The sequence below is a fragment of the Heteronotia binoei genome, chromosome 2 (genome assembly GCF_032191835.1).
Source record: "Heteronotia binoei isolate CCM8104 ecotype False Entrance Well chromosome 2, APGP_CSIRO_Hbin_v1, whole genome shotgun sequence".
NCBI lineage: Eukaryota > Metazoa > Chordata > Lepidosauria > Squamata > Gekkonidae > Heteronotia > Heteronotia binoei.
Window position 1 is genome coordinate 10,019,303 of NC_083224.1, and position 22,824 is coordinate 10,042,126.

Genomic DNA, 22,824 nt, shown 5'->3' on the forward strand with positions numbered 1-22,824 from the left:
CGGCATCTCCAACGAAAAAGGGTTCAGGCAAGTAGGCGTGAAAAACCTCAGCTTGAGACCCTGGAGAGCAGGGGAGGGAGGGTGGCTCAGTGGTAGAGCATCTGCTGGGTAAGCAGAAGGTCCCAGGTTCAATCCCTGGCATCTCCAACTAAAAAGGGTTCAGGCAAAAGGCGTGAAAAACCTCAGCTGGAGACCCTGGAGAGCAGGGAAGGGACGGTGGCTCAGCGGTAGAGCATCTGCTTGGGAAGCAGAAGGTCCCAGGTTCAATCCCCGGCATCTCCAACTAAAAAGGGTCCAGGCAAATAGGTGTGAAACACCTCAGCTTGAGACCCTGGAGAGCAGGGGAGGGAGGGTGGCTCAGTGGTAGAGCATCTGCTTGGGAAGCAGAAGGTCCCAGGTTCAATCCCCGGCATCTCCAACGAAAAAGGGTTCAGGCAAGTAGGCGTGAAAAACCTCAGCTTGAGACCCTGGAGAGCAGGGGAGGGACGGTGGCTCAGTGGTAGAGCATCTGCTTGGGAAACAGAAGGTCCCAGGTTCAATCCCTGGCATCTCCAATGAAAAAGGGTTCAGGCAAGTAGGCGTGAAAAACCTCAGCTTGAGACCCTGCCAGTCTGTGTAGACAATACTGACTTTGATGGACCTTTGAGGGTCTGATTCAGTAGAAGGCAGCTTCGTATGTTCAGAGGCAGTGAGAAAAGGGGCCACCCTCCCATGCGGGAGAGGCAGTCTGCTCCGACCAGGGAAGGGGGCACCCAGAACTTGGTCCGGCCACGTCCAAGGCGATTCTAAAAAACCAACGCAAACGGCCAAAGGCGGGCATGCCGGCAGCGGGGCAGCAGACCTGCTGAGGAGCCCACCGCCTTGCCTGCTCCGTCCGACAGTCTGTTCTCAGCATCACAGCTGGCTCCGAGGCCGTCAGGAGCTCAGACTGGAGGGAAAGGGAGGCAATTCCTAAAAGCAAGGGTGTACAGAATTTCATAGAGTCCATGGATGTGCAAGACTATCGGGAAACCACCACAAGAACCAAGAGACAGATTTCAAACTTCCCTAGATGTAGCAAAGCACGGGCTCGCCCAGCAGATGGCCGTTCACTTATGCACTCCTTCAGCCTCTGAAACTTGAGCGGCGACCCGAAAGAGAGGCACAACAGGCACTCAGGGCCTTCCTCCTGACAAACGGAAGCTTCCGGAAGCCAGCGGGAGGCCCCAAGTTTGTGGAGGGAGGGCTCTTTTTCTAGCAGGAGCTCCTCTGCATATTAGGCTGCGCCCCCCCCCTCCCCCCGATGTAGCCAATCCTCCTGGAGCTTACAGGAGGCCCTGTACTAAGAGCCCTGTGGAGAAATGCCATTTTAGGCTGTGGTTATCTGGGAGTTGGCAGGAAGAGGCCATCAAACGGGACTCAGGCTTCGGCCTAGTCTCTTCCTTATCCCAATTTTGAGGAGGCCTCCGAGAGAGGCAGGAAGTCTTTTAGGCTGGTCTGCCACAAGGCTGCAGGAGGGAAAACCAGTCCCTGGGCGGGAAGTGGGTTTTATATTAGAGGTTTTGGGAGGGAAACGGGGAATTAAAAGTTGTCAGGGGAAGCTGACCGTCAGTTTGGGTTTGATTTGAGTCTTGGGAGACTGGCGAGTCGGTTCTGGATGGATGGTCAGGGCCAGCTGTATAGTAGGGACAGAAGGAGCGTTTCCCCCTAGTTTGATTTAGTTCTTCTGCTCACAGTTTTATAATGCCTGTATACAGTTGTATGGTGGATGGACCTGGCGTGACTTTGTCCGTGGGGTTGCAAAGAGTCGGACTCGACTGTGCGACTGAACGACAACAAATATAGCCGTAAATTTTCAATAAAGGTTTTGTCTTTTTAAAAGGTAGTCCCCTCTGGGCCACATAGTTTCCCCAACCGCCTTAGACCACGCTACTGCAAGAGGGGAGTCCAGGGAAGGGGGAAGGCATGCAGTTGGCAAGGGTGCCAATCCTCCAGGGGTCTCCCAAAGAAGGACTTTGGTCTGTCATAACCAGGTGCTGGGTTGGCAGAGGACCTTGAGGCCAGGCCTCAGAACTGGCGAGGGGGATTGGGAGTCCTGTTCCTCTCGGTCAGGAACCCCTAAATTGAGCAGGAGGTGGCAGCGTGCCCTAGTGCAGGGGTGGCCAACGGTAGCTCTCCAGATGTTTTTTGCCTCCAACTCCCATCAGCCCCAGCCATTGGCCATGCTGGCTGGGGCTGATGGGAGTTGTAGGCAAAAAAAACATCTGGAGAGCTACCGTTGGCCACCTCTGCCCTAGTGGGTGGGAACAAGATTAGCTCCCTTCAGGAGCTGGCAACTCAAAAGGGAGCTGACGAGACCGGGACTGAAGGCAGAATCGGGCCGGCTCCGTCACAAGCCCTCTAAGCTCTTGGACGATTGGCTACATCAGGGGGGCGTGGCCTAATATGCAGAGGAGCTCCTGCTAGAAAAAGAGCTGGTGATTGCCACTGGCCCATTGGCCCTACCCACTGTGGGCCAGGTCAATGGTCAGCTGAGTTCCAGCCACTGTTGCAAACAGAGAATCCAGAGAAGGATTTTTGCTCTCACGCTGTCACATCCTTTGGAAAGAACACCCCGCCCCAGAGCAGAGCAGCCCTTCTTAGCGTCCAGTTCACGTTAGTTCAAAAGGCTTCTGCGGACTCAAAACTGCTGGGGCGGGAGCGGGGGGAGGCGGAGGGAGTCAAAATAATATCCTGCGAGGGAAGAGGAGGGCAAATATCTTTTATGCACACAGCGTCCTCTTCTGGTTCATCTACTGAGAAACGGAAGCCGGTTTTTGTAGGCATAGCGAAGAACACGGAAGCCTGGATCCCAAACGTGGGGTGGGGGGTACGAAGCAATTGCAGCTCCCCTTCCCCCGAGAGGCAGGGAGGGGGTCTTCCGCTGCCCTCACATAAACATGTCGTCGTAGTTTGGAGGCGGGAGATGGTCCGGGTTTGGCCTGGAAGGGAAAAAGAGAATGACGCCTAGGCAGCTTCAAGAGGGGACTGGATCAACATATGAAGCAGAGGTCCATCAATGGCTATTAGCCAGAGGTTGTAACTGGAACTCTCTGTCTGGGGCAGTGATGCTCTTTATTCTTGGTGCTTGGGGGAAGGGCACAGTAGCAGGGCTTCTAATGTCCTGGCCCCACTGGTGACCTTCTGATGGCACCTGGGTTTTTTTGGCCACTGTGTGACACAGAGTGTTGGACTGGATGGGCCAATGGCCTGATCCAACAGAGCTTCTCTTATGAGTGTTGGACTGGATGGGCTATTGGCCTGATCCAACATGGCTTCTCTTATGCTCTTATGTAGTGGCCATTAGCCACAGCTTATCATTGGAACTCTCTGGGGCAGTGATGCTCTGTATTCTGGGTGCCTGAGGGGGACACAGGTGGCAGGGCTTCTAGTGTCCCGGTCCCACTGGTGGGCCCCCTGATGGCACCTGGGTTTTTTTTGGCCACTGTGTGATACAGAGTGTTGTTCTGGATGGGCCATTGGCCTGATCCAACATGGCTTCTCTTATGGTCTTATGTGACACAGAGTGTTGGACTGGATGGGCCATTGGCCTGATCCAACAGGGCTTCTCTTATGTTCTTATGTGACACAGAGTGTTGGACTGGATGGGCCACTGGCCTGATCCAACATGGCTTCTCTTATGTGACACAGAGTGTTGGACTGGATGGGCCATTGGCCTGATCCAACAGGGCTTTATGTGACACAAAGTGTTGGACTGGATGCGCCATTCGCCTGATCCAACAGGGCTTCTCTCATGTTCTTATGTGACACAGAGTGTTGGACTGGAGGGGCCATTGGCCTGATCCAACAGGGCTTCTCTTATGTTCTTCTGTGACACAGAGTGTTGGACTGGAGGGGCCATTGGCCTGATCCAACAGGGCTTCTCTTATGTTCTTCTGTGACACAGAGTGTTGGACTGGAGGGGCCATTGGCCTGATCCAACATGGCTTCTCTTATGTTCTTATGTGACACAGAGTGTTGGACTGGATGGGCCATTGGCCTGATCCAACAGGGCTTCTCTTATGTTCTTCTGTGACACAGAGTGTTGGACTGGATGGGCCATTGGCCTGATCCAACAGGGCTTCTCTTATGTTCTTATGTGACACAGAGTGTTGGACTGGAGGGGCCATTGGCCTGATCCAACAGGGCTTCTCTTATGTTCTTATGTGACACAGAGTGTTGGACTGGAGGGGCCATTGGCCTGATCCAACAGGGCTTCTCTTATGTTCTTATGTGACACAGAGTGTTGGACTGGATGGGCCATTGGCCTGATCCAACAGGGCTTCTCTTATGTTCTTCTGTGACACAGAGTGTTGGACTGGATGAGCCATTGGCCTGATCCAACAGGGCTTCTTTTATGTTCTTATGTGACACAGAGTGTTGGACTGGATGGGCTACTGGCCTGAGCCAACAGGACTTCTCTTATGTTCTTATGAGTAGATGGACAAGAAGCAACCAAGAAAGTCCAGGGTTGCTACGCAGAGGCAGGCAACGGAAAACCACCCCCACTAGCTTCTTGCCTTGAAAGCCCACAAGAGGTTGCCATCCATTGGCTGTGATCGCACTTTTCACCCCCACCAAAGGGCTGGGCCTGTTGTCCTGGGACATCTATGCCTGGTTTACTGGGTATCCTGAGCCAATGGAATTTCATCCAAATTAGCCCCTCCTCTTCCCAGCAAAGGAAACGGGACAACTTGGCAGCAGTGAGGGAGTGAAGTTACCACTTTTAAGCTTCTCATATTCCATGAAAATTAAAGGGATGGGCACCAACCAGCTCACAAACGAAAGTTCGCCATGGATTTCGGCTGGTTCGCAAAGTGACGTTCGCAAACTGAAGAGCCGCCGTGAACTTCCGAGAACGTTGATGCCATTTGTGGGCGTTCGTGAAGAGGGCTTAATGGCTCTGAGCCGTTTAATCTCCTGCTTTCTGCTCACCATGGCTTTTGACAGGCAGCACAAACCGGAGGGTGAAAAGGCTGGAATGCATTTTACCCTCCCCAGCTTTCTGCTTGCTGACAAAAAAAGCAGCGAACAGAAAGCTAGGAGTGAAACGGATCAGAGTCACTAAACCCCTGCCTTCTGCTCCCCATTAGCTCTTTGTGAAGAAGAAGAAGATGAAGATATTGGATTTATATCCCGCCCTCCACTCCGAAGAGTCTCAGAGCGGCTCACAATCTCCTTTACCTTCCTCCCCCACAACAGACACCCTGTGAGGTGGGTGGGGCTGGAGAGGGCTCTCACAGCAGCTGCCCTTTCAAGGACAACCTCTGCCAGAGCTATGGCTGACCCAAGGCCATTCTAGCAGGTGCAAGTGGAGGAGTGGGGAATCAAACCCGGTTCTCCCAGATAAGAGTCCGCACACTTAACCACTACACCAAACTGGCTTTGTGGAGAGCAGAAAGCAGAGGTTTTAACTTCAAATGGCTCCTGAACTGATACGAACGGGGTTAGGTTCACAAACTGGTCTATCGGTTCGTGGTTCGGTTCATGGTTTAGCCATGAACCCTAGTAATTTGTGTAAATAGAGAGAAAGTGGACTTCCCAATTCAGGGGCCAAGTTTTTCGCCCCCAGCTCCATCTCCAAAGAGAATCCAACCTGCAAGAGGAATTTCTCTGCACTCACCCGGCCCGGCCAGTCCCAGGGGGCCCAAAAGGATCAAATCTGGCCCCAGGAGGGACAGCTCCGGGAGGAAGTCTGTGGGGGAGTCCGGCGGAAGGGTCAGCAATAGGGTTCGGAAATCCCGATCGGAGCGGATCAGCAATCATCCCTCCTCTTCGGCCCCTGAAGAAAAGAGATAAGAAACTGTCAAGTCTCCAAATTCAATGAGTCGTTGTTGAAACAAAGTTGCTAGTTTATTGATAAGGATGTACTTGGCTAAGTTCAAATTGAAAGACTAAAGATCACACAGTACAATGCCATCATATAAGGTACACTTCAAAGGGATTCTTGAGGGAGGGGCACTATGCGGGGCACATTCACACATTGATGTTACAATTTCTTTCTCAGGCCGGCTTTGGCCTTGAGCGTCTTTTGGCTCCAACCTCCCCCGATGCCCAGCCTGAGAAGGCACAGATTATAGCTTCACATATTCCCATTTCAAAGCAAGGCTACATAACAAAAGAAAGGGAGGGGGGTAGGGAGAGGTTTAGCTAGCAGCATTGGAATACAGACAGGCTTTACCCAGAAGGCTCTTTGCCTGAACCAAAGTTAAGTACAAGCTTGACCAAGGTTTACAGAGACTTGACAGAAACAAGGGGAAAAAATCATGGGGTCATAGTGGATAGCTCAGTGAAAGTGTCATAGAATCATAGAGTTGGATGGGACCTCCAGGGTCACCTAGCCCCACCCCCTGCACAATGCAGGAAATTTACAAACACCTCCCTCCTAAACTCCCAGAGACCCCTGCTCCGTGTCCAAAAGAAGAAGAAGAAGAAGATATTGGATTTATATCCCGCCCTCCACTCCAAAGAGTCTCAGAGCGGCTCACAATCTCCTTTCCCTTCCTCCCCCACAACAGTCACCCTGTGAGGTAGATGAAGATATTGGATTTATATCCCGCCCTCCACTCCGAAGAGTCTCAGAGCGGCTCACAATCTCCTTTCCCTTCCTCCCCCACAACAGACACCCTGTGAGGTGGGTGGGGCTGGAGAGGGCTCTCACAGCAGCTGCCCTTTCAAGGACAACCTCTGCCAGAGCTATGGCGGACCCAAGGCCATGCTGGCAGGTGCAAGTGGGGGAGTGGGGAAACAAACCCGGTTCTCCCAGGAGAGCATTATGCCATATGCAGAAGTGAAGGTTTGGAACCAGATATATAAGTGGCTTGCTCCATATAGAAAGAAAATAATATATTGCAGGGGTGGCCAAGGGTAGCTCCCCAGATGTTTTTTTTGCCTACAACTCCCATCAGCCCCAGCCAGCATGGCCAATGGCTGGGGCTGATGGGAGTTGTAGGCAAAAAAAAAAAAATCTGGAGAGCTACCCTTGGCCACCCCTGATATATTGCAACAATGGGTGAGTTTTTAAATGTTTGCTCCCTGCAATAGCTAAATTGCTTGGAGATAAAGGTTTGGTTTCACCCCCGGCTCCTTGAAATACATCACAGTAGTTCACAAACAACCTATATTAGAGTTTTGTTATTTGTATTTTCAAGGTGTTGCCTTCACGAAGCCTTAGCACTTGTATCCAATCTGCACGAAGAGTTTTGTGGTCGGCAATGGACTGGAAGGCTTTGCTATGCTTCTATTGAAAGGAACTGGCGTACACCCTTGTAATATACAGCACAAGCGGAAGAAATCGTAATACTGATAAAGTGGGAACGCGAAACGCGTCTATTATATTATTGACTAGTTATGCGTATGCCGTATCGGTTAATCACTACGGGCTCTAAGGACTGGGGCCAAGAATCCCAGCTACAAATACAAGTCGATGGGGTGTGAACTGGCAGAGACTGACCAAGAGAGAGATCTTGGGGTCGTGGTAGATAACTCACTGAAAATGTCAAGACAGTGTGCGGTTGCAGAAAAAAAGGCCAACGCCATGCTGGGAATTATTAGGAAGGGAATTGAAAACAAATCAGCCAGTATCATAATGCCCCCGTATAAATCGATGGTGCGGTCTCATGTGGAATACTGTGTACAATTCTGGTCACCGAACCTCAAAAAGGATATTAAAGCATTGGGAAAAGTGCAGAAAAGGGCAACTAGAATGATTAAAGGTTCAGAACACGTTCCCTATGAAGAAAGGTTAAAACGCTTGGAGAACTGTCGACTGTGAGATGACGTGATAGAGGTTTACAAGATAATGCATGGGATGGAGAAAGCAGAGAAAGAAGTACTTTTCTCCCTTTCTCACAATACAAGAACTCGTGGGCATTCAATGAAATTGCTGAGCAGACAGGTTAAAACGGATGAAAGGAAGTCCTTCTTCACCCAAAGGGTGATTAACATGTGGAATTCACTGCCACAGGAGGTGGCGGTGGCTACAAGCATAGCCAGCTTTAAGAGGGGATTGGATAAAAATATGGGGCAGAGGTCCATCAGTGGCTATTAGCCACAGTGTATATATATATATACATATACATTGGCCACTGTGTGACAGAGTGTTGGACTGGATGGGCCATTGGCCTGATCCAACATGACTTCTCTAATGTTCTTATGTGACACAGAGTGTTGGACTGGAGGGGCCACTGGCCTGATCCAACAGGACTTCTCTTATGTTCTTATGTGACACAGAGTGTTGGACTGGATGGGCCATTGGCCTGATCCAACAGGGCTTCTCTTATGTTCTTATGTGACACAGAATGTTGGACTGGAGGGGCCACTGGCCTGATCCCACAGGGCTTCTCTTATGTTCTTATATGGAGCAGAGGTCCATCAGTGGCTATTGATGGAACTCTCTGTCTGGGGCAAGTGACACAGAATGTTGGACTAGATGGGCCATTGGCCTGATCCAACACGGCTTCTCTTATGTTTTTTTGTGACACAAAGTGTTGGACTGGATGGACCACTGGCCTGATCCAACAGGGCTTCTCTTATGTTCTTATGTGACACAGAATGTTGGACTGGATGGGCCATTGGCCTGATCCAACAGGGCTTCTCTTATGTTCTTATGCGACACAGAGTGTTGGACTGGATGGGCCACTGGCCTGATCCAACAGGGCTTCTTTTATGTTCTTATGTAAGAACATAAGAACATAAGAGAAGCCATGTTGGATCAGGCCAACGGCCCATCAAGTCCAACACTCTGTGTCACACAGTGGCAAAAAATGTTATATACACACATACACTGTGGCTAATAGCCACTGGTGGACCTGTGCTCCATACACTGTGGCTAATAGCCACTGATGGACCTGTGCTCCATATTTTTATCTAAACCCCTCTTGAAGGTGGCTATACTTGTGGCCGCCACCACCTCCTGTGGCAGTGAATTCCACATGTTAATCACCATTTGGGTGAAGAAGTACTTCCTTTTATCCGTCTTAACCTGTCTGCTCAGCAATTTCATCGAATGCCCACGAGTTCTTGTATTGTGAGAAAGGGAGAAAAGTACTTCTTTCTCTACTTTCTCCATTCCATGCATTATCTTGTAAACCTCTATCATGTCACCCCGCAGTCGACGTTTCTCCAAGCTAAAGAGTCCCAAGCGTTTCAACCTTTCTTCATAGGGAAAGTGCTCCAGCCCTTTAATCATTCTAGTTGCCCTTCTCTGCACCTTCTCTAAAGCTATAATATCCTTTTTGAGGTGCGGCGACCAGAACTGCACACAGTACTCCAAATGAGACCGCACCATCGATTTATACAGGGGCATTATGATACTGGCTGATTTGTTTTCAATTCCCTTCCTAATAATTCCCAGCATGGCATTGGCCTTTTTTATTGCAAACGCACACTGTCTTGACACTTTCAGTGAGTTATCTATCATGTGACACAGAGTGTTGGACTGGATGGGCCACTGGCCTGATCCAACATGGCTTCTCTTATGTTCTTATGTGACACAGAGTGTTGGACTGGATGGGCCACTGGCCTGATCCAACAGGGCTTTTCTTATGTTCTTCTGTGACACAGAGTGTTGGACTGGATGGGCCACTGGCCTGATCCAACATGGCTTCTCTTATGTTCTTATGTGACACAGAGTGTTGGACTGGATGGGTCATGGGCCTGATCCAACATGGCTTCTCTTATGTTCTTATGTGACACAGAGTGTTGGACTGGATGGGCCATTGGCCTGATCCAACATGGCTTCTCTTCTGTTCTTATGTGACACAGAGTGTTGGACTGGAGGGGCCACTGGCCTGATCCAACATGGCTTCTCTTATGTTCTTATGTGACACAGAGTGTTGGACTGGATGGGCCACTGGCCTGATCCAACAGGGCTTCTCTTCTGTTCTTATGTGACACAGAGTGTTGGACTGGATGGGCCACTGGCCTGATCCAACAGGGCTTCTCTTATGTTCTTATGTTACACAGAGTGTTGGACTGGATGGGCCATTGGCCTGATCCAACATGGCTTCTCTTATGTTCTTATGTGACACAGAGTGTTGGACTGGAGGGGCCACTGGCCTGATCCAACAGGGCTTCTCTGATGTTCTTATGGGACACAGAGTGTTGGACTGGAGGGGCCACTGGCCTGATCCAACAGGGCTTCTCTTATGTTCTTATGTGACACAGAGTGTTGGACTGGAGGGGCCACTGGCCTGATCCAACAGGGCTTCTCTTATGTTCTTCTGTGACACAGAGTGTTGGACTGGAGGGGCCATTGGCCTGATCCAACAGGGCTTCTCTTATGTTCTTATGATTCACATACATTTTATGGTTGTCAACGTGAACTTTTGCGTCAAATACATTAAGTCTGAAGCAGTTTTATATTTAAAAAGAATGTAAACGTATTTAAAAATTATTTAAAAGCCTGGTAGCCTGTTTATATCACAGCCACGTATTTTGTTTTTCGTATATATCCTCACTGCGATTCCCTTGTTGTTCCTGCCATGTCCAAAAGATGGCAACCCCCCCCCCCCCCCCATTTCTAGGTTTCTTGGCCAAGAGAAAAATTGCTGCCGGACTCCACAGGAGCGATGAGCATTTCCCTGGGCGTGTCAGAAGGGGCCACGAGAACTCAGACCTGATGCGACCCCCCCCCCCCCTTGCCCTCCTCCTCAGGATCTGCCCAGGTTCACTGAATCGGCACTGCTTTCAGATGGTGGCATGATCCGAGGCCTACAGGACAGGGAGGAGCCTGCCTAAGAGTAGAAGGAGAGGCCTACATCTCCCCAGAATCCCTCCTGTTCAGCTGCTATGAGAACGAGACTGATGAAGAGATGGACACCAAGAAGTTAACTTACCCAAAAGGATCCAGATCTTCTCCACCAACTGCAAAAGGCCCCAGGGGGTCTGGCCTGAAAGAGAAGGGGATCCGTTCAGTGCCAGGAATGTGTGGCCCCTAGCAAGGCCTTTTTTTTTTGTAGCAGGAACTCCTTTGCATATTAGGCCACACACCCCTGATGTAGCTAATCCTCCTGGAGCTCACAGTAGGCCATGTAAGAGCTGCCCTGTAAGCAGGGCTTTTTCTTGTAGCAGGCATGCCTTTGCATATTAGGCCACACCTCCCTGATGTAGCCAATCCTCCAGGAGCTTATAGCAGGCCCTGTATTAAGAGCCCTGTAAGCAGGGCTTTTTCTTGTAGCTGGAATGCCTTTGCATATTAGGCCACACCTCCCTGATGTAGCCAATCCTCCTGGAGCTTACAGGGCTCTTAGTAGAGGGCCTACTGTAAGCCCCAGGAGGATTGGCTACATCAGGGGGGCGTGGCCTAATATGCAAAGGCGCTTCTGCTAGAATTCCACCCCTGGGCCACATCTCTCTGATGTAGCCAATCCTCCTGGAGCTTACAGGGCTCTTCGTACAGGGCCTACTGTAAGCCCCAGGAGGATTGGCTACATCAGGGGGGCGTGGCCTAATATGCAAAGGCGCTTCTGCTAGAATTCCACCCCTGGGCCACACCTCCCTGATGTAGCCAATCCTCCTGGAGCTTCCAGGGCTCTTCGTACTGGGCCTGCTGTAAGCTCCAGGAGGATTGGCTACATCAGGGGGGCGTGGCCTAATATGCAAAGGCACTTCTGCTAGAATTCCACCCCTGGGCCATACCTCTCTGATGTAGCCAATCCTCCTGGAGCTTCCAGCGCTCTTTGGACAGGGCCGACTGTAACCCTATCCCTAACCCAAAGGAGTTCCTGCCAGATAAAAAAGCCCTGGCCCTTGGCCTCATCTCTTCCCCCCCCTTCCCGCCCCCCCCCCGGCTGGCCCAAGAGGCCCCAAATCCCAGCCCAGGCCCAGCTCCCCTTCCGCTGCACCGGAGAGAGACTCACCAGTGGGGCTGCCGGCTGCCCTGCGGCTGCCGAGGGGGGATCCACAGCGGGTCGTGGTCCGGGGGGTTGGGTGGGGAGGGATTCTTCTCCCGCCTGGGGGCCTCCTTGGCGCTGGGCCGCTCGGCAGTCGTGTCGAACGGGGAGATGATGTGATGGACGACCTGCGACTGCAGTTCCTCTGTGTTCTTGAACACCCTGCGGAGGGACGGGAAGGGAGCCAGAAACGAGGGGTTTTCATTCATACCCGTGATTTCTCCCCACCGGGGACACCAAGTCCCCAAAGAGTTCTTTTTGCATCACTTCCTGACTGTTTCTTTTTAACTGGAGATGCTGGGGATTGAACCTGGGACCTTCGGCCTGCCAAGCAGAGGCTCCACCACCGAGCCATGGCTCCTCCTCCTGGCTCTCCAGGGTCTGAGGCTAAGGTCTTCCCCATCACCTCCCGCCTGGTCCTTTTAACTGGAGATGCCGGGGATTGAACCTGGGACCTTTTGCATGCCAAGCAGAGGCTCTTCCACTGGGCCACAGCTCCTCCTCCTGGCTCTCCAGGGTTTCAGGCTGAGGTCTTCCCCATCACCTCCTTTTCAACTGGAGATGTTGGGGATTGAACCTGGCATGCCAAGCAGAGACTCCACCACCAAGCCATGGGCCTCTTTCTCCAAGATCATGGATCCCAGACTATGGTGGGAGGTCACAGCCAATTCAGCTCCCTAGCTTAAATTTAGTAGATCTCGTCACCGCTGGAAGAGGAGACTTCTTGGGAAACTCAAGCACAGCCAGCTTCAAGAGGGGATTGGATAAACATATGGAGCAGAGGTCCATCAGTGGCTATTAGCCACAGCTTATTGTTGGAATTGTCTAGGGCAGTGATGCTCTATATTCTTGGTGCTTGGAGGGGGGGTCAAAGTGGAAGGGCTTCTAGACGCACTTGTGAACCTTCTGATGGCACTTGGTTGTTTTTGTGTGTGTGTGTGACACAGAGTGTTGGACTGGATGGGCCATTGGCCTGATCCAGCATGGCTTCTCTTATGTTCTTATATGGAGCAGAGGTCCATCAGTGGCTATTGATGGAACTCTCTGTCTGGGGCAGTGATGCTCTGTATTCTTGGTGCTTGGGAGGGCCAATAGTGGGAGGGCTTCTAGTGTCCTGGCCCCACTGATGGACCTCCTGATGGCACCAGGTTTCTTTGGCCACTGTGTGACACAGAGTGTTGGACTGGAGGGGCCACTGGCCTGATCCAACAGGGCTTCTCTGATGTTCTTCTGTGACACAAAGTGCTGGACTGGAGGGGCCATTGGCCTGATCCAACATGGCTTCTCTTATGTTCTTATGTGACACAGAGTGTTGGACTGGAGGGGCCATTGGCCTGATCCAACAGGGCTTCTCTTATGTTCTTATGTGACACCGAGTGTTGGACTGGATGGGCCATTGGCCTACTCCAACATGGCTTCTCTGATGTTCTTAACCCATGTAAGCCACTCAGCCCCACATAGGAAGAAAGTGGGTCAAAAAGGCAATGAAGTTTTTAAAAATACTTTCACACTCTTCCTCGGAGAGACCAAACCTCCTTGCACCACAGAACGAAAGAAATGCAGTTACTTGTCAAACGTTGCCAGGTGTTCAGGATTGACGTAGTCGGTCACCTTCACGGTCAAATCGGCGACATTCTTCGTCTTGGGATCCTGTAGCAAGAACAGTATAACAAAGCAGGCGTCAAGCGGCACCTTTAAGACCAACAAAGTTTTATTCAGGACGTAAGCTTTCGTACGCAGGCACGCTTCTCCAAACGAGGGGACAGGGTACGGTGGGCTGAAATACATGTCGTTGGTGGGTTTAGAGGGCAATGATGTAAAGCTACGATCCCATGGCAAAACAGTGTAACAAATTAGAAGGCCGTTTGGTCTGGAGAGCCATAAAGGGCAATCAAAGTTGCCTGCTAATTGGTGTTGCTTCAAGTCTAGGTAAATTACAAAAGGACGAGTATTTCCTTGCTCTTGTCCACCTAATTTACTTCTCAACATCGTTCTATACATTATAAACATCGTTCTGGTTTGCCATTAGAAAAAAAAGAATACACAAAACGAATATGGGCTCAGTATACGTCATGAGATAAGCCAGCCTATATCCCTTATTTGAGTACGTCAATACAAAACATTATTCTGACACACTATTTTCAAAGAGAAATGCATTAGAATACGCTGGCTTGCTAGCCTTTCATAGGGCCTGTAAAGCGGAGCTATTCCGCCAGGTCTTCGGGTGAGGCGGGGGCATCTATCCATTAGGTCCGTTGGAGTCCCCTACTGCAATATCTTACTGAGCTGAATTGCTGCCCTGTCATAGAATCAGAGTTGGAAGGGACCTCCAGGATCGTCTAGTCCAACCCCCTGCACAATGCAGGAAACTCACAAACACCTCCCCCTAAATCCACAGGATCTTCATTGCTGTCAGATGGCCATCTAGCCTCTGTTGAGAAACCTCCAAGGAAGGTGAGGCCACCACCTCCCATAGAGTTGGAAGGGACCTCCAAGGTCATCTAATCCAACCCCCTGCACAAGGTAGGAAACTCACAAACACCTGCCCCTAAATCCACAGGATCTTCATTGCTGTCAGATGGCCATCTAGCCTCTGTTTAAAAACCTCTGCTAAAAAACTGTCCTGCTACATCATCTCATCATATTTTGTTCTATTGAACACTGTAATTGGCTTTTAAAAAGGCATAGCCTTTTAGTCTGATGTTAATATCTGTAGTGTACAATATATTAGATCATGTAACGCAACATGCATTACGCTGACCTTAACATATCTAAATTACCACAATTGTAGCATATTAACTATATCAGGTACTTCTGTCTGAACATATAAGTATTCTAAAATTTTCTATTTATTTAGTAGGCTTATATTGGGAACCATACTGATATAAAATCAAATTATCTATCATTATAATCTATTTGTTTTGTCATTTCAGTTAGCTTGTCCATCGTATAAATACATTCCATATTTTATTCAACCATCCCTCTATAGTTGGATATCTTTCCGATTTCCATTTACTAGCTACGGTTAGCTTTGCTGTGAGTAATAAAATCGTTACCCTTTTCTGGATTATTTGTGTGCCTTTAATTCCTGATCTTAAATTTAATAATAAAAATTTAAAAGTTTTTGTCCTCTGATATCTTGTACACACTCTCATACTTTCCCCAGAATGCTTGAATTTTTGGACAATCTAACCAAACGTGCTTGTACGAACCAATCTGTTTCCAAATTTTTTTCCCAACAGAGAGACTGCAGGTTTTTTTTTTTGATAGATCAGAAAGTTTTAAGGGAGAAAGAGACCCACATGCCATCATTCTAAATCTCTGTGGTTTCAATGACTGAACGTGTATTCTCCAAATGGTTCCAAATTTTGTCCTAAATTTCTGAAGTCAAATTTAAGGTACACAATTCTTGCCATTTTTTTTTTTAAAGTAAGAGGCTTGCCTATTTTTAAATTATTCAAAATTGGGTTATTTCGGCAACAAGTCCTTTTTTTGTTGTTTTCATCAGTCGTTTGTGTGGAGAAACGCCATCTTAGTTGGGAGGGAACATGAAACTGCTAGGCAGGCTTTGAGGCCTAGCCTTCCCTTCACTCCCCGCTCCCTTCCGGAGTTAAACCATCAACTCTAGGGGGAGAGCCTCCTAGACCGGCAGGAAGTTCTTTTGTTTTATTGGAGTGAGGCGGGAAAAGTTCAGTTCTCAGCTGGCCCTCAAAGAGAGAGGTTGTCAGTCTGTGGGCTCCTGACTGTGGGAGAGGCCTACTCAAGAGGAAGAGGACCCCAGGCAGTCAGACTGAGTAAGTCATCCACAAGGCAGGGCAAGTTTAGACCAGGGACGGGAGGATGCGTTTAAATCCACCTTTTATTTGTCAGTCTGGTTGCTGTTTGGCTGCTGTGCGGTGCTAAACTTTTACATGCAACTGTTTTTGTTTTGTTTTGTTTTTCTTTTCTTTTTCTCTTCTAATTAAATATTTTTACTGTTTTGAATGTTGGCAGTCAAACTTTGTACCACATAGATCCCCAACCGCTTTAGACCACGCTTTATGAAAGGGGCCCTGGGGAAGGGGGAGGGCCAGTGGTCGGATAAGGTGCCAATCTTCCAGGGGTTCCCCGAAGAAGTGCTGTGGTCTCTGTGATACCCAAGTACAGGGTGGCAGAGGACCTTGAGGCCTGGCCTCAGAGCTGGAGAGGGGGATTGGGAGTCCTGTTCCTCTCAATCTGAACCCCTAGACTGAGCAGGTGGTGGCAGCGAGCCCAAGTGGCCGGAGGAGAAATAGCTCCCTCCAGGAGTTGGTGACTCAATAGGGAGTTGACGGGACCGGGTCTGAAGGCAGAATCGGGCCGGTTCCGTCACAGTTTGTAAAATGCAACTCGGTCATTATTGGAAGCTAGGAGAACATGCTTCTATCCCACAGTCACTCCACTGGCTGCCAGTCAATAACTGGACACAGTTTAAGGTAGTGGCTGACACACGCAAAACCCTTCACGGCCTTAGCCCTTCATATCTCCAGGACTGCCTCTCCCTCTATAGAATCATAGAGTTGGAAGGGACCTCCAGGGTCACCTGGCCCCACCACCCCCTGCACAATGCAGAAAATTCACAAACACTTCTCCCTAAATTTACAGGATCTTCATTGCTGTCAGATGGCCATCTAGCCTCTGTTTAAAAACCTCCAAGGAAGGAGAGCCCACCACCTCCCAAGGAGGAAGCCTGTTCCACTGAGGAACCGCTCTGACAGTCAGAAAGTTCTTCCTAAGGTTGAGCCAGAAACTCTTTTGATTTAGTTTCAACCCATTGGTTCTGGTCCTACCTTCTGGGGCCACAGAAAACAATTCCACACCATCCTCTATAGGACAGCCCTTCAAGGACTTGAAGATGGTGATCCTATCACCTCTCAAATGCTTCCTCTCCAGGCTAAACATCCCCAGCTCCTTCAACCTTTCCTCATAGGACTTGGTCTCCAGACCCCTCACCATCTTCGTCGCCCTCCTCTGGACCCATTCCAGCTTGTCTATATCCTTCTTAAAATGTGGTGCCCAAAACTGAACACAATACTCCAGGGGAGGTCTTACCAGAGCAGAGTAAAGCGATACCATCACTTCACATGATCTGGACACTAGACTTCTGTCGATACAGCCCAAAATTAATTTGCCTTTTTAGGAACACTGTTGACTCATGTTCAGTGTATGATCCACGAAGACCCCTGGATCCTTTCTGCACATACTACTGCTAAGACAAGTCTCCCTCATCCTATAACCACACGCTGGATTTTTCCTACCTAAATGCAGAACTTTACATTTATCCCTGTTAAAATTCATTTTACTGGTTTTAGGCCAGTTTTCACCCTCTGGGTGAAGAAGGACTTCCTTCTATCCGTTTCTAACCTAACTGCTCAGCAATCTCATTGAATGCCCATGAGTTCTAGTGGCCCGTGGCGCAGAGTGGTAAAGCAGCAGTATTGCAGTACTGTGGTTTGAACTCTCTGCTCACGACCTGAATTCTATTCCAGCGAAAGCTGGTTCAGGTAGCCAGCCCAAGGTTGACTCAGCCTTCCATCCTTCCGAGGTCGGTCAAATGAGTCCCCAGCTTGCTGGGGAGGAAAGTGTAAAAGACTGGGGAAGGCAAGGGCAAACCACCCCGTAAAAAGTCTGCCGTGAAAACGTTGTGAAAGCAACGTCACCCCAGAGTCGGAAACGACTGGTGCTTGCACAGGGGACCTTTCCTTTCCATGAGTTCTTGTATTGTGAGAAAAGGAGAAAAGTACTTCTTCCTCCACCTTTTCTCTACGTTTTATGACACATCAGGCCTGGTCCGAAAAGGTCTCATATATTTCAGATAATCCGTCCTTCACAACAAATGAGTTTCACACCCCTGTACTAAACAGTAGTACAGACTGTAAAGGTAAAGGTAACCCCCTGTGCGAGCACCCTAGAGTTTCCAACTCTGGGGTGACGCTGCTCTCACAACATTTTCACGGGAGACTTTTTACGGAGTGGTTTGCCATTGCCTTCCCCAGTCGTCTACACTTTACCTCCCAACAAGCTGGGGACTCATCTGACCGACCTCGGAAGGATGGAAGGCTGAGTCAACCTTGAGCCGGCTACTTGAACCCAGCCTCCGCCAGGATTGAACTCGGGTCGTGAGCAGAGCTTGGCCTGCAATACTGCAGCTTTACCACTCTGCGCCACGGGGCTCCTTTTAGACAGGGGTAGGGAATGTTGGCTCTCCAGATTTTTTTTGCCTACAACTCCCATCAGCCCCAGCCAGCATGGCCAATGGCTGGGGCTTATGATTTGCCCCAAGAGACTGTGAAGCCTTGTGAGAGGTGCTGCCCCCTAGGGGTTGCTGCAAAAGCTTGGTGCTTGGAAAGTTGTCATCAAGCCACCGCTGATGGCGCCCCCTGGTGGGGTTTTCAAGGAAAGTGACAATTCTGAGGTGGCTTGCTATTGCCTGCCTCCGCGTCCCCACCCTGGTATTCCTTGGTGGTCTCCCATCCAAACACAAGGCAGGGCCCACCCTATTTAGCTTCCGAGATCGGACGAGATGGGGCTGACGTCGGCTGTCTGAGTCAGGACACTGGAGGCGCTCAGCACCAAAACAAGCAAGCACAAAACCCAATCCCTCGGTCTCCTCACCAGGACGTTAACGATCATAGTGCCATCCACCATGATGCCCTTCAACAGCAGCTGGTGGGCATCGTCCTTCGACGCGTAGCGCAGGGTGTAGAGGTCTTTGTCTGCGTTCCACCCGGCGGGGAGCATTTCCGACTTCTTCTCATCGGGGTTTGGCTGCATTGCGATGGCCCCGTGGGGGGAGAGAGAGAGAAGGAAGAAAAAGAAGAAGAAGACATTGGATTTATATCCTGCCCTTCACTCTGAATCCCAGAGTGGCTCACAATCTCCTTTATCTTCCCCCCACCCCAACAAACACCCTGTGAGGCAGGTGGGGCTGAGAGAGCTCTCCCAGAAGCTGCCCTTTCAAGGACGGAGGCTCAGAGTGGCCTACAATCTCCTTTAATTTCCTCCCTCAAAATGGACACCCTGTGAGGCAGGTGGGGCTGAGAGGGCTCTCCTAGAAGCTGCCCTTTCAAGGACAGAGGCTCAGAGTGGCCTACAATCTCCTTTAACTTCCTCCCTCACAATGGACACCCTGTGAGGCAGGTGGGGCTGAGGGCTCGGGGGTGCCGCAGGGCTCGGTACTGGGTCCCATCCTCTTTAACTTGTTCATAAATGATTTAGAGTTGGGAGTGAGCAGTGAAGTGGCCAAATTTGCGGATGACACTAAATTGTTCAGGGTGGTGAGAACCAGAGAGGATTGTGAGGAATTCCAAAGGGATCTGTTGAGGCTGGGTGAGTGGGCGTCAACGTGGCAGATGCGGTTCAATGTGGCCAAGTGCAAAGTAATGCACATTGGGGCCAAGAATCCCAGCTACAAATACAAGTTGATGGGGTGTGAACTGGCAGAGACAGACCAAGAGAGAGATCTTGGGGTCATGGTAGATAATTCACTGAAAATGTCAAGACAGTGTGCGTTTGCAATAAAAAAGGCCAACGCCATGCTGGGAATTATTAGGAAGGGAATTGAAAACAAATCAGCCAGTATCATAATGCCTCTGTATAAATCGATGGTGCGGTCTCATTTGGAGTACTGTGTGCAGTTCTGGTCGCCGCACCTCAAAAAGGATATTATAGCATTGGAGAAAGTTCAGAAAAGGGCAACTAAAATGATTAAAGGGCTGGAACACCTTCCCTATGAAGAAAGGTTGAAACGCTTAGGGCTCTTTAGCTTGGAGAAACGTCGACTGAGGGGTGACATGATAGAAGTTTACAAGATAATGCATGGGATGGAGAAAGTAGAGAAAGAAGTACTTTTCTCCCTTTCTCACAATACAAGAACTCGTGGGCATTCGATGAAATTGCTGAGCAGACAGGTTAAAACGGATAAAAGGAAGTACTTCTTCACCCAAAGGGTGATTAACATGTGGAATTCACTGCCACAGGAGGTGGTGGCGTCCACAAGCATAGCCACCTTCAAGAAGGGGTTAGATAAAAATATGGAGCAGAGGTCCATCAGTGGCTATTAGCCACAGTGTGTGTGTGTGTGTGTATATATATATATATATATATATATTTGGCCGCTGTGTGACACAGAATGTTGGACTGGATGGGCCATTGGCCTGATCTAACATGGCTTCTCTTATGTTCTTATGTTCTCAAGAATAGATCACTGTAATGCTCTCTACATGGGGCTACCCCTGACGCTAACCCGGAGACTACAACTAGTGCAGAACGCTGCGGCACGGCTGTTAATGGGGCTACCACGACGGGAGCACATTCGGCCAGTGCTGAGAGAGCTGCACTGGTTGCCTGTTGTGTTCCGAGTTCGCTTCAAGGTGTTGGTATTAACCTTTAAAGCCCTTTATGGTCAGGGACCTGCCTATCTACGGGACCGCCTTTCCCCATATATCCCCCAGAGAGCACTGCGATCAGGGACAAAAAATCTGCTGTCCGCCCCTGGCCCAAAAGAAGCCAGGCTATCCGCAACAAGATCTAGGGCCTTCTCGGTGGCAGCACCAGAACTCTGGAACACCCTCCCAGAAGCTATAAGGGCCCTGCGGGATTTGTCGGCGTTCCGCAGGGCCTGTAAGACCGAACTGTTCAGGCAGGCTTTTCTGGTTGACTGAAAATGGGCTGCCACCGGACATCCTACAGAAGCTGGTGGTCATAGTCAGAACCTAATACCGCCAGACTAGACTGAGATAGCGTAATAGTTTTTAACCTGATAAATGTATTATGGTTTTATATGTTTTATGGAATTGATTGTTTTTATGATATTGTAAGCCGCCCTGAGTCCGCTTGCGGAGAGGGCGGGATATAAATATAAAGTAATAAATAAATAAATAAATAATAAATAAATGTTCTTATGAGAGGGCTCTCCAAGAAGCTCTCCTTTCAAGGACAGAGGCTCAGAGTGGACTACAATCTCCTTTCCCTTTCTCCCTCACAACAGACACCCTGTGAGGCAGGTGGGGCTGCGAGAGTTCTCCCAAAAGGTGCCCTTTCAAGGACAGAGGCTCAGAGCGGCCTACAATCTCCTTTACCTTCCCCCCACCCCAACAAACACCCTGTGAGGTAGGTGGGGGTGAGAGAGCTCTCCCAGAAGCTGCCCTTTCAAAGACAACTCCTATAAAAGCTAACCGGTTGCCCACTGTGTGGGACAGGAGGCTGGACTAGATGGACCACTTCCCTGACCAGCAGGGCTCTTCTGAGGTTCTTAGGAGAAGAGGGCCCCCAGCAAAGATGTAGCAAAGAATCTGCCCCCCAAAGTAGCCCTTTTCCTCCAGGGGGTCTGGTCTCTGTTTCCCAACCCTGGGCTGACTCTTCTAGGAAATCTCCCACCCCCGCCTGGAGGTTGGCACCCTACGGATTGCATCTCTCACCCCTGCCTGGAGGTTGGCACCCTACAGATTGCAGCTCCCACTCCCGCCTGGAGGTTGGCACCCTACGGATTGCATTTCCTACCACCCCACCGCCTGGAGGTTGGCACCCTACGGATTGCATCTCCTCCCCCCCCCCCCGCCGCCTGGAGATTGGCACCCTACGGATTGCATCTCCTCCCCCCCCCCCGCCGCCTGGAGGTTGGCACCCTACGGATTGCATCTCCTCCCCCCCCCCGCCGCCTGGAGGTTGGCACCCTACGGATTGCATCTCCTCCCCCCCCCACCGCCTGGAGGTTGGCACCCTACGGATTGCATCTCCTCCCCCCCCCCCGCCGCCTGGAGGTTGGCACCCTACGGATTGCATCTCCTCCCCCCCCCACCGCCTGGAGGTTGGCACCCTACGGATTGCATCTCCTCCCCCCCCCCCGCCGCCTGGAGATTGGCACCCTACGGATTGCATCTCCCACCCCCGCCTGGAAGTTGGCACCCTACGGATTGCATCCCCCCGCCTGGAGGTTGGCACCCTACGGATTGCATCTCCTAACCCCCCCCCCCCGCCGCCTGGAGGTTGGCACCCTACGGATTGCATCTCCCACCCCCACCTCCCGCCTGGAGGCTGGCACCTTGCGGATTGCATCTCCACCCCCCCCCCGGAGGTTGGCACCCTGCGGATTGCATCTTCCATCCCCCGCCTGGAGGCTGGCACCCTAGGGCTCGCGCGTAGCGGCCGCTCCTCGGACCTGTTCTCCGGCGCCCAGGCAGCGGTAGCGGTGGGCGACGAGGCTCCAGTGGAGGAAGCAGACGAGGGCGTCCTGCGGGCAGGCGAGGTCGGGCGCCACCGAGTGGAAGAGCAGCTCCAAGCCGGCCATGCCTGCGGGGGAGACGGGGAGAGAAAGAGGCGCCGGCCGCTTGCAAAAAACCCAGAAACGCCAGGCCCTTTGCAGCAGCAACAACAATGCCCGGGCTTGCAAAAACGAAACCCAGCGGCCGCAGGAAGAGGCAAGCTTTGCAAAACACGCCCCTGGGAAGCCTATCTCCGTGAGCCTCGGAAAACGCTAAGCCGGTCTCTTTGGTTCCGTTTTGCAGGGAACCGGAATCTTTTACACGCAACCAGGATCTTTTGCACCTGCCAGACTGGCGGGAGGGAGGAAAAGAAAAACCCGGCGAGGGGAGGTTGCAAAGAGATCTGGGCGCTCTTGGAGGCGCCGCTCGGCTTGCGTCTGGTTGTTTTTTTGCAGCCCCCGGAGTAGCAAAAAAGCGAGGCGAACGGCGGCCTTCGGCATTGCAAGAGAGAGTCGGAAACGGTCGCTCATCCCCGCCCCGCATTCAGGTTTAGATGTCAGTGGCCGGTTTGGCGAAGGCATTTGGCTCTTTCAGGGGTGGCCAAACTTGGGAACACAGTCAATGGATAACCCTTTCTTCGAAAAAAACTGCTTTGGCTATAGATCAGAGGTGGCAAAACTGCGGCTCAGGAA

The 22,824-nt window shown here is 50.8% G+C and overlaps 1 protein-coding gene across 1 annotated transcript; it reads right to left on the reverse strand.

Annotated features, from left to right (window-relative positions):
* Window positions 1–2,723: 2,723 nt before the first annotated feature.
* Window positions 2,724–22,426, reverse strand: PSMF1 (proteasome inhibitor subunit 1). Its single transcript, XM_060230577.1, has 7 exons — window positions 22,090–22,426; window positions 18,546–18,698; window positions 13,480–13,562; window positions 11,880–12,074; window positions 10,857–10,910; window positions 5,642–5,800; window positions 2,724–2,960 (listed from the first exon to the last, which is right to left on the reverse strand). The coding sequence occupies exons 1-7, from the start codon at window positions 22,216–22,218 to the stop codon at window positions 2,909–2,911; spliced, it is 825 nt and encodes a 274-aa protein (XP_060086560.1). The 5' UTR covers window positions 22,219–22,426; the 3' UTR covers window positions 2,724–2,908.
* Between the last annotated feature and the right edge of the window lie 398 nt (window positions 22,427–22,824).